Below are 11,141 nucleotides of genomic sequence, written 5' to 3'. Positions count from 1 at the left end.
TGTATTAACGTCAAACACAAAACAAAAAATGATGTAAACTCTATTATTAAATTATTTGGCGCACTCAGATAAGTTTAAATGTTGTGGTATATATTTGCTGATTTCAAAGTATTGTTAAAGCACATTTACACCATCCTTTCCTTCCCTTTTCCTTCTTTCATTATTTCTTTAAAAAAATCACGGAGACTATTATTTTGAAGAATAATCGTGCCTTGTGTATTTGTGCACGCGCTAAGTCTGCAGGACACGGCTGAAATGGTATGCTATTTAGCTAGCTACGTAAATTAAAACTATGTAACATATAACAAACGTAAATGTGAAGAGCGAGACGTCCTTCTGAAAAATCTTTTTATAGAAAAAAAATTGTTGAATTGCCTAGCTAGCTGACTATGCTAGCAATCTTAGCTAAACTAACTAGCTTGTTTAGGTGTCTATTTTAGGCCGATCACTGGACTGTTTACAGCAGGGGTCGGCAACCTATGGCACGCGTGCCACCATTGGCACGCCGAGGTATAGTCACTGGCACGCGACACGCTGGACCAGCATCAGCAAAAAATATATAATTTAATATAAATTATTATATTAATGGATTATACTTTCGCGAGTGACCGTAGCGCGCGACTCCGCACGCACACCTCGCGCGAACGGCGGAGGCGTTTATACTTGGCTATCGATCGCGATATAATACTTAATTTGTGTCCATTTACACCTCCCCCCTCCTCGTTCAACAATTTAAACTCGCCGCCATAGTGGCACACTCATTGACTGGACATGTTAAAGTTGGCACTCCATGTCTCAAAGGTTGCTGACCCCTGGTTTACAGATATACAGTTTACAGAGATGTACAGAATATGGAATAAACAAGACTTTTTAAAATCTTGTTTATTCCAAAATAAGATAAAATATAATAGAACTTTAGATTGATACATTATAAAAGAGCTATTTTATCATTTGTATAAACCTATATATATAAAGTATATACAGGTATAAAAAAAGAATATTGAATATGTGTGTCAACAAGGTCTGAAGAGACATAATAATATTGCATACAGTTTGTTACTGTATGAAATGGCCATTGATATGTTAGATATAGTTTTAATAGTTTTTTGTGCATGGTACAGATGACCTTTATGAATAGTGCACTCCAGTGAAGTTGTGCAACTGTGCAGATGCTCTGCATTCTGTAATGAAGGGGGTGTTTGGTTATTGGTGTCATTCTGTAATGAAGGGGGTGTTCGGTTATTGGTGTCATTCTGTAATGAAGGGGGTGTTCGGTTATTGGTGTCATTCTGTAATGAAGGGGGTGTTTGGTTATTGGTGTCATTCTGTAATGAAGGGGGTGTTTGGTTATTGGTGTCATTCTGTAATGAAGGGGGTGTTCGGTTATTGGTGTCATTCTGTAATGAAGGGGGTGTTCGGTTATTGGTGTCATTCTGTAATGAAGGGGGTGTTTGGTTATTGGTGTCATTCTGTAATGAAGGGGGTGTTAGGTTATTGGTGTCAGTGATTGGTATGAACATTGAAGGTCTAGAGCACAGCGCACCAGTACCACAGGTTAAGACATTTGGTATGTTTCCCCAGTCCATAGGGGTTGAGATGCTTTAGCAGGAAGCTGAGAGCCAAGTGTTGTCAGGTATTGACTGTGTTCAGAAACTTCAGGGATACAGCATGGAGCCTCTGGCTCAGGTCCGAGCACTGAAGAAGGGTTGGAGCATGGTAGACACCAGCTGTGTCAATGCATCCCTAGCCACACAAGATGTTTGTAATAAAGGGCCAGATGAGGCTATTCCTAGATTATTGCTAGATAATCATTTGATGGCAAAGGTGCTATTTTAGTTGCTACTTTGCTCTGTGGTGTAATAAATAACTGATTCAGTCCATTTCTTAACCACAAAAACTGCAACTTGCTGTATTTTTGACCAAGATAAATGCAAAGGTATTCTCCTTCTGTTGACTATGTGAGAAACCCCTGGTATTTTCAGTAGACTGGTAGACTTGCCAAGCTTAGAGAAGTCAACTATTACCAATGTAATGTTCTCATCTTTTTGCAGTTGAGGTCTCCACGTTTGATTTGCACCACCCTGTTGTTGGCAGCACCCAGACACAGATGTTCTCCATCATCTCAGAATGTTCTCCAGCTCCAATCCGCTTTCTCCGTGCGGACGAGCAGACACGCGCGAGTTCCATGCATAAGTCAGACAAAGCCAGGCAGGCTCGGGCCGGCACCGCCGAGTTCACTAGCTCTCGCGAGTTGTGCCGAACTCGCCTCGCGGAAGTACACCTTGATTTACGCGTTCCCAGCCATCAAAGGACTGCGGGCGCTGTCCCGACTCAAGCTCATTCAGACTGGCATTACCGTTGTTCTCCTACCTGCCGTGGGTTATTTTTACCTGCAGGGACACGCCTCGGCCGCCGTCCTCTCCTACACCACGGGCATTGCCGTGTTCGCCGCCGCGATGCTCTACGTGATTAGCCACTACATCAGACGTGTAGTTGGGATGATGTACCTGGACCACACGTGCACCACCTTAAAGGTGTCCCACCTCTCTTTCTGGGGAAACAGGAGGGACGTGTACCTGCCCGTGTGCGATGTCATGACTCTGGGAGATGCAGGTGACTCTCCAGGTGAATCTATCCTACGGCTGAAACGTTACAGCTCCTCTGACACACTCTACTTCTCCACCAGGCTGGGCCGAGTGGTTGATAAGCAGGGCTTTGAGAAAGTATTCGGGACTTTGTCGTGATAGATTACTTTCTGTTTTTTGTTTGCTTGTTTTTTCTATTAGACATTGTATAAAACCTTTAAATTATATCTGAATGTACGCTCTCATATTGGGTGTGTTAAATGTTTTTTTTTTTTTTAACACAGTAAAACAACAAAAAAAGTAAGTGGTATAGTGCTAGAGCTCTGACCAGATTAACCCACAATTGTTGTTTATGTTTAATGAATGATAGGAGATCAAATACAATATAATTTAATAATTTAAAAAAAGTATGGTTTATTCAAAGAGAAACAACCAGCTGTAATCTATTAGGTATAGTGGGTGTCTGTTTTGAGAAACCTGTGTAAATAGCATTACAGTAAGCATTTTGGCTAGTGACAAATGCACATGTTTACTTCTCAGCATCACAAAGTAAAAATGATCTTCTGTTGTATTGCTAATATGATGAAAGTTAGTTTGTAATGAATTAATGAATCCCTAGCTACACCTACAAGATATTTGTAATAAAGGGCCAGATGAGGCTATTCCTCGATTATTGCTAGATAAAATACATTGAGAGCTTGGAGGAACTTGTAAGGACTTGTAAACTAAAAGTTGCACTTGTATTTTTGATGTGAGAACTTGTAAACTACAATTTGCACTTGCATTTTTTTAATGTGAGGACACTACAAAAGCTTTTTCTGTAATAAGTGTGGGTTGGTACTAAACTCTGCAGGAAGGCCTGCTGCTGATCACTAGCTAGTTTGATATCACTGTTATCTTTGTTCTCACAATTAAAATACAAGTGCATCTTTTAGTTTACAAGTTCTTAGATTAAGGATACAAGTACAGATTTTGTTTTATAAATTCTCAAATCAGGTCCTTCAAGCTCTCAAGTTTTGTGTAATTTCTACCTCCATAGGTTTGTTTGTGTACAGGTGCACAAGGACATGACAGACTTTCCGAGAGTCTTCAAGTGTGACTTTGGCTACTTTGATGGGTGGGTGGAGGGAGTGTTGTGGTTTAGAGAGATAAACTGAGATCAAACATACAAATTCTACAACACTAGCGTATGTGTTATGATAGCCTGTTAAAGTTGCTTGAAGGTCGGAGTGACCATGGGTAAAGGAATTATTTCTGAGGTAAAAAGGATCTTGTTCTGTGCACACCCACACATGCACAGCACACTGTATTGTGGACATACAACATACAAATCATGTCCGCTCAACAGTACGGACAGGAAAGTTAGTGTCGGGTCACCAACCGTGCAGAACAAAAAATGTTTTCTAAAGTTACCGTCACACCCACATTGACTTATCATCTTGCCTACTGTTCAGTAGAAACTGTATTACCCTGTCCACTTGTGCTGCGTGCTACAGTTTTTCATCGTATTTAAAAGCACGTACTTGTCTGTCGCTAACTGCTGTTAGCGGTGCAGAATTTACACAAGTGGGAATTTCGAGGTTGAAAACATTAGTGAAGCGCCATCTTGTGGCAGCACGAAACTATTTTCTGGATAGCAATTTTTTTCTAGAACTGTAACAACGTTTATGCATGATTTGCACAGACCGCTTAACGTAAGAGCTGGCTCTCAAATGATCTCAAGAAGTACTTTTCTTAATACATTCTTAATTCATACTTTGGGGAAAACATGTATTTGATAGCTTACAAGTTCGTATCAACGGCTTCTTTACTGAAGGTTTTATTAACCTGCTTCGTTAATAGCCAGAGACATAAACAAGTTAGATAGAGTTGCAATTTTTTTTATGTACAATAAAATTAAAACATCTTAAAATGAATGTCAGACATAAAATATAACATATTGGCTCTTAAAGCTCACAACTCCAAGATAACGTTTACTTAAAGTGGTAAAGTCCAAGTTCACATAACCTCATAGTAACCATATTGGCAATGATTCATTTCACCCCCTTCATTCATTCTTGGCAGACTGGTGCCCAGTATGTTAATCCATATGTACTTCATAGTAAGGAACGTCCAAAAAACGTAATCGCAGCATATTTCTGTTATTAAAAAAGTATTGGATTTGTTTAAACCATAACTGCTTCAGAGCTGCACACTATATCCTGGGAAACCTACACCCATGTCTTATTAGAACAGGAAGAGGACTGAAAATGTGTTGTGCAAATACTTTTATCCAAGCACATGGTGGAACTGTCCTAGATTAAAAAGCAGTCACACTTACTCAGAACTACATAATTTTAAGATGTAAGAACTGATGTCTGTTCATCGTAAAAGGGTAATGTGGACTAATGTCTCTAGAGGATCTTGCTCTCTTGACTGTCCGTCTGTTCATTTTCTGTAAAGCACTTTGAGTTGCATGTATGTATGAAAGGTGCTATACAAATAAGATTATTATTATTATTATGTCCATTTTTTAAATATCACACCACATCAGTTTATTTCTCACAGTGAATATAAATAATAATGGTGGGATAAACGTCAAATCTGTGGGACTGTTGAGGTAAACACTCACTTTCAAGTCCCTATCTCTCATTGGTCGATGGCATTCCATGTTAATCACATGAGATACCAAGCAGCCAATCCAGTGACTGCAGCGACCCATGTGACCAGAAGCATGTGGGCAGTTGCATGTTTGAGCAGCATCCTGGTCAGCTGACGCACATGTGCTGTTTTCCCGCCCACCGCTGGACATACAGGGAGAGAACGCTTGGTTACGGTGTCACAACAACACAACAGCTAATGTTCAATAATGTCCTCAGCACCTTAACATGACTATATGTCTAGGATCACAGTCTTGCACTTGAGATAAAGACACGATTAATAATTAGCATAAAATACTAGGAGCCTTGTTCGCATAATGCTAAATTAACTCCATGGAGTCTCATTATCAGTAACATTAGCATTAATTGATGATGTACTTCCTATAGACAGTATTGGTCAGTATTGGCAATGACTAGTTAATACTGGTCACTGCCCTCTCACCCATCTGGGCAGCATAGTAGGGACATTTGCTTATGTCTCCTCCCATGTCTGCGTGGGAAGGGACACCGTTGTCCTGCACCTCGTCCTCGATACCTTTCCCAATCTCCTGCAGCTCCTCAAACACCTGAGAAAAGGACACAAGGCTGCACTGTCAAAACAATCTGCACCCATCATTGTAAAGCCATCTTGTGCAATATACAGTGTTTCAATACAATACGATGTTTCTTTGGCCCCGGAAGTGTCTCCAGTTTGTAAACATTAAACTCCCGTGGACTTTATTCTAGCGATTTCCCTTTGTGGCACTGGATAACCTCCTCACAGAACATTGTTTTTCCATCTCACACTGACCTGACTCTGCTAATTAGCAAACCGGACAGCTCTGCGTGATGGAGCGGACGAAATGTGAGCTGGAACAGACCACGTTCGGCTATAATGACGTAAACGATTTGAACTCCAGGTTCAAATTTTTCATTTGAACCTCAACTTTAGACCAGACTACTGACACAACAATGACATGCCCAAAATAAATGAACACTGACTGGATTTGAAAAGGGGTCTGTTGTTCCTGCATAATGACCAGTGTAAGGGAGGCGGGGGGAGTGGAAACAGGGTGCGATCTCTTACTGCAGCGTGGGTTTACCTCACCGCTCTCCTGCTTACATCCAGGTGCACAACAGTGTTTGCCACATCAATCAACTGGTGATTTAATTTAAATGAGGTGCCCCAACAAAGGAAGCCATTAACATGCGGGCCAGAACTCCTTCATGACACGAGCTGGGAAACGGGCCCCACATACCTGAGTAAACCCGGCTGCGGTCAACTGGGTGTTTTAGACACTTGACTCTACAGTCCTGTGGACCTCCAGGACCACAGCTGGTAAACATGGACCCCAAATGCAACAACTCAGGCCTGAAGGCTCCTTTACCTCCAGGTTGAATCGGAAGGCCAGGTTGGCCTCAGCCAGCAGCCTCCTCTTCATCTCCACGTCCACCTCCAGCTCGTTCAGGCGACTGCGGTAAAGCCTCTTGAAGGCGGCAGGGCTGTGAATGCTCTCGAAGCCGTAGAACCGGACCCCTTCCCCGGTCGTGGGCAGCTTCAGCACCCGCTGAGCCACCTTCTTCAGCACCTGACCGCCGGAGAGGTCCCCCATGTAGCGGGTCCAGGCGTGGGCCACCAGCAGGGCTGGCTCACGCCGACCCACCCGGTGGATCCGCTCCACGTAGGGCCTGGCTGCCGCCAAACAGCTGATATGCTCCCTCCAGTCGGGCCCGTACAGGAACTCCAGGTCCTCTGCCAGAGCGTCGCGCCTGTGCAGCTCAGAGGGGAAATACACAGCAGCAAACATGGGGTGGTCTTTGTTCCTCTCGATTTCTTCCTCAAGGGCGGAGTACACGTAATAGAGGGCAGAGGTGCCCAGCTGCAGGGAAGCAAAGACACCCCGTGATTAATCAACATTTTTAGCGCTAAAGTCCATACACTTGTAACCGATCTACGGTGGTGACAATGGTGGACAGATCCCAGCCCAGAATGTATATGCAAGTTCAAGGTGTTCAATGCAATTCTGTACACGGACCTTGAAAAGCTCCCTCTTTATCCTGCCTCTAAGGAAGTCCTTGGCAAAGGGAGAATTTTCAGCTCTGTCGTGGGCCTCCTTGGTGCCTTCTGTCAGATACTCAGACAGGTCCTCAGGGCTGAAAGGCAGAGAAGTGGGGGCTGGGTACAGCGTTTCATAGGGAAATGCAGCTGCTGTTTGCTGAGTGGGGTGATTATGGTTTACCACAAGCAAATTGTAAAGAGACAAAGTTACAAAATATTTCCCCACAATTCCATATAATTTAAAGGAAATTACCAACAAAAAGGCAGTTTCATCTTACATCTTGGGACTGTTTGCTACACGTAATTTATATAGATACAAAAACACACTTTCCCCCACTTTATTACAGACATGAGAGTAAAATAATATATATATATATATATATATATATATATATAAACATTTGAGGCTAAAAATACAATTTAGAAATTACAATAGGTTTCCCATACGTGTGTGAACCCTAAAAATAATAAAAAATAAAGGTAATAGAAAGAAAAGATTAAAAAAAGAACACGTGTCTCTGTGAAATGTACTAGTCTACAAGCATCACATCGTAGCTTTTAAAGATTTTTTTGTTTTGTTTTGTTTTTTGGGGGGGTGAGGGTCGCCGACCTCAGAATTTCGTCGTCATCGTCTATGTAGTCACGCTCAGCGCTCCGCATCACCGACATGCCTTCGGAAGCCACGTGGTGTTTACAACAGGTGCTCACGTGATCGTCTACGTGCGAAGGAACGTCCGTCAGTGAGCGGGGCTCGTGGAACGCGGTTATGCGCTGAGTCACCTCAGCATTCACAAAGCGCGACATGGAGAAAAACAGGTGAAGGAGGAACTGTTGAATGACTGGCCCGCTGACTCCACTGTTTACTTCTAATCTCAGACTTCCTACCGAGGACACTGAGCCGTTACTAAAATGGCGTATATGTCCTCGCGTCCTGAGCGGCGGTGCTGCGCAACTGGTGTCCTCCAGAATCTGGCCCCCTTCTTGGAAATTATAGTCCCAGAATCGGGGCTATAACACAGTTGTCTTCAAATATTCATCACAAATAAATGATTGTGTAAGACAACTTATATATTGTAGTGTAATTGTAAATAGTATGCTACTGTTAGGAAATATGAGTCACTTAAAATGTATTATTTAAAACTATGCTTGGTGTGCCTTGTTCATTACCTTGTTCTGGTAATGGGTTGGAGTCCTGTGAGAGCGCGTCTGGACCCAGAGTTTGGTTTGTTTTGCCTGGTGTAAACTGCGCTTCGACGGCCAAGGCGGGTCACGTGTGGTCCAACCTATAAAGATAGGACGAAACTGTCCACACCCTGCAGACCTCGTCTGGTATATTTAGATAAAAGGCCTACCAAGCCTTATTACAGTACAAGAGTCGTTTGATATTTGGATCTGAGAAGGGACTGTTTACAAACGCTGGGAGTCCATAGTCAACACGTTTTGCATATTTCTTAATGAAAAATATAAGAAATTGTTATTCACTTTCACCCCCATATTGCTATGTAGTTCAAATCTTTAAAGCTTTTAAAAACGGTCACATAAATGATTTCAAGTGCTACTTTGAAAATCTATTTCATTCCTTGATAACGTGGCATAAAAATTTAAGATCATATACGTATACCAGTTAAATTTAATTTCGAGCTGTCCGTTTTTGTTTTTATGTTTTACGATTTCAATGTATAACGACGTCTTCTAAATGATAGACCACAAGTTTATGAAAGTTTAAATTGTAGTTGTCGGGTTTGACCACTTGGTGTCAGTAAATACTACGTAATTAGAGGTTTCGTGTTTGAGCGATACTTATGGTACTACGGGTTTATGGCATAGCAGGACTCAGGTAAACCTGATCTGTTCTCATGTCCGGGACTCTGAAAAACACGTTTGTCTTCTCTCAAATCGACGTTTAATGATTATGCTAAGCAAAATAAACCAATTTAGTGCTTTAATATGCTGAGTTATGTAGCATAAACAAAATCTTGTAGGCCTAAGTGACCATGCAGAAAGGTGCCTTGAAGTCGTTTGCCTTATTGTACAGTAGACCATCTTATAAACCGCATTGCTAAGTTGTCCTTATTTTTAATCCTTGTTTTGGTGGAGAGGTGGGCGCGCCCCGTGTATGTGAGAATGTGCGACCCGCGGCCTACGTGCGCCTTCACCTCCGAGATCACACCACCAGACACGCGCTTCACCGTTAACAAAGGAACAAAGCCGCAGCGGTTATTTCCCCGTCTAAAACGTCCGAGTATTGAACGGCCCTCTGGCAGTTTTATAGTCCTTTTTAGTCTTCAAGTGCTCCCGAAGCCCGAGTGCTATAGGAAGTCCACTCTTGTTTTCTTGTGCGCTGCGCCCAAGCCGAAAGCGTGTAGCGAGGACGAGCTTCCTCCCATCAACAATATTACATTGACCTTGACTCCACTGTTCAATATTCAATGCAATTTCCCGTGTTTATGCGCTTTTTTTTTTCATTTTTCAGAATCCAGAGCGATTAGTCCAGGGTCCGGATGGGTGTGTGTGTGTGTGTGTGTGTGTGTGTGTGTGTGGCGTTCAGTGGTGCCAACGCATGATCTTATTTCCCGAAATGTCGCATCTTCCCCAACCAGGTGCCGTCACCCCCGAACCGGGCTGCCCGAGGCTCGGATTCGTCATTTAGATATTTTGACCCTCGCATTGTTTTGTTCTGTAGTTATTTCTGGCGCTACATTTTGTCTCGTTTTACATGGGAGGGAAAAGCCTTCCCGTCTCTAAGGATTTCCCTTGTTTTCTGGAACAAACAATTTATCGAAAATAATGGTCAGGGTGTGAGGGACCGCTCATGAATCATCCTGAGACGAGAGTTTAGTGACCCAACCAAGAGAAAACCTCGTTTTTAATGTATTGCGCGCTGGTAAAACATTAAACACGACTTATGAAGACAGAATAGGGAGTTTAAAAGGACGGCCAGATTAAAGCAAGGTGAAAATGGGACCAGTCTTGATTTGATCACACGTTTTAAGATTTGAAATATGCATATTTTTTAAGAACCTGAAACTTGCTAAAATACTTGCAGGAATTTCGTCCTGCAGACCTTTTGCAACTACAGAGAGTGCCAAAACGTGCAGACACCGGCCGCTCGTGGCCCGTTACCTATGGTAGTCCGCGTTCCTATGGTAGAATACGGAGGCTAAAGAGATCCATTCTTGAAACAGGCTGAATGAGGATAACGAGATGAATGCTTAAAACAGATCCTCCCAGCGTGATGGCCCATTAGCCGTGCAGTCTGACTCCCGTAAGTGAAACCGTGGACATTAGTCGCATCCCTTTAGTGTCCCGCTGGGTCCGTCCCCGACACACTTGTTTATGAGGCCGAAAGTCCTACAGTTCAGAGGGAAGTGTCATTGGGTGTAAATCGCCGGAGTCCCTCAGCGCTCGGTAATTGGAAACACGCCCGGTATGGTGCTGAGGAAACACTGCGGTTTTCGCGGTGTCATTTTGGATAACAGAGAGAGAGGGACGTGTTTGCGTTAGGCCCGGTACGCCGCGTGCTTGCATTCCAGCTCGCGAGACATCATTACCGTCGCGCAGGTGGGGCCGTGACTGGCGCGCCTCACCCCCCCCCCCCCCTCCACCCCCCACCACTGGCGCTAAGAACAATAGTCCAACACCGGACTAGTTGGTGCCTGTAAGGCTATAGTTGTATCCCAGTAGGTTAGCTCCTACAATGGCCGGTCAGGCGCCAGTTCATAAAATATCGACAAACAGTTGGGTAATTTTCTTGGCCCATTTAACTAAATTATCCAGCAGAGCCGTGTGAAAAAATGGCTCTAAGTGTTTTCTTCTGATAGTTCCATATGTCCTGAAAGTTGTAGGTTGGAGCCAAAAAAAACTTGTATACCCCCCCCC

General features: G+C 43.2%; 2 protein-coding genes across 6 annotated transcripts; one reads left to right on the top strand and one right to left on the bottom strand.

Moving 5' to 3' along the window:
* Positions 1–200: 200 nt before the first annotated feature.
* On the top strand, positions 201–4,722 carry tmem186 (transmembrane protein 186). Its single transcript, XM_076985155.1, has 2 exons — positions 201–258; positions 2,052–4,722. The coding sequence occupies exons 1-2, from the start codon at positions 256–258 to the stop codon at positions 2,742–2,744; spliced, it is 696 nt and encodes a 231-aa protein (XP_076841270.1). The 5' UTR covers positions 201–255; the 3' UTR covers positions 2,745–4,722.
* On the bottom strand, positions 4,450–9,522 carry hmox2a (heme oxygenase 2a). Of its 5 annotated transcripts, XM_076985152.1 has the most exons (8): positions 9,419–9,522; positions 8,430–8,545; positions 8,168–8,270; positions 7,873–8,042; positions 7,240–7,357; positions 6,592–7,083; positions 5,667–5,790; positions 4,450–5,368 (listed from the first exon to the last, which is right to left on the bottom strand). In XM_076985152.1, exons 4-8 carry the CDS (start codon positions 7,929–7,931, stop codon positions 5,241–5,243), a joined length of 921 nt encoding a protein of 306 aa, XP_076841267.1. In that variant the 5' UTR covers positions 7,932–8,042; positions 8,168–8,270; positions 8,430–8,545; positions 9,419–9,522; the 3' UTR covers positions 4,450–5,240. The 5 variants fall into 5 exon arrangements, with proteins under 5 accessions (XP_076841267.1, XP_076841265.1, XP_076841266.1 ...); XM_076985150.1 differs by lacking the exon at positions 9,419–9,522 and having other exon boundaries at positions 7,873–7,978; positions 8,168–8,285; positions 8,430–8,552; XM_076985151.1 differs by lacking the exon at positions 9,419–9,522 and having other exon boundaries at positions 7,873–8,270; positions 8,430–8,573.
* Positions 9,523–11,141: the final 1,619 nt, after the last annotated feature.

The sequence above is a fragment of the Brachyhypopomus gauderio genome, unplaced genomic scaffold (genome assembly GCF_052324685.1).
Source record: "Brachyhypopomus gauderio isolate BG-103 unplaced genomic scaffold, BGAUD_0.2 sc37, whole genome shotgun sequence".
NCBI lineage: Eukaryota > Metazoa > Chordata > Actinopteri > Gymnotiformes > Hypopomidae > Brachyhypopomus > Brachyhypopomus gauderio.
Note: the sequence above shows the minus strand (reverse complement) of the source record. Positions and strands in the feature narration are given on the sequence as shown.

Bases quoted from the DNA above. Each gene is read 5' to 3' on its own strand.
- hmox2a (XM_076985151.1), bottom strand. From the start codon at position 8,066: ATGTCGCGCTTTGTGAATGCTGAGGTGACTCAGCGCATAACCGCGTTC. The intron at 7,358-7,872 runs GTCGGCGACCCT...TCTGCCTTTCAG, and splicing joins GATGACGACGAAATTCTGAG to CCCTGAGGACCTGTCTGAGT. The intron at 5,369-5,666 runs GTGAGAGGGCAG...CTGTATGTCCAG, and splicing joins CTACTATGCTGCCCAGATGG to CGGTGGGCGGGAAAACAGCA.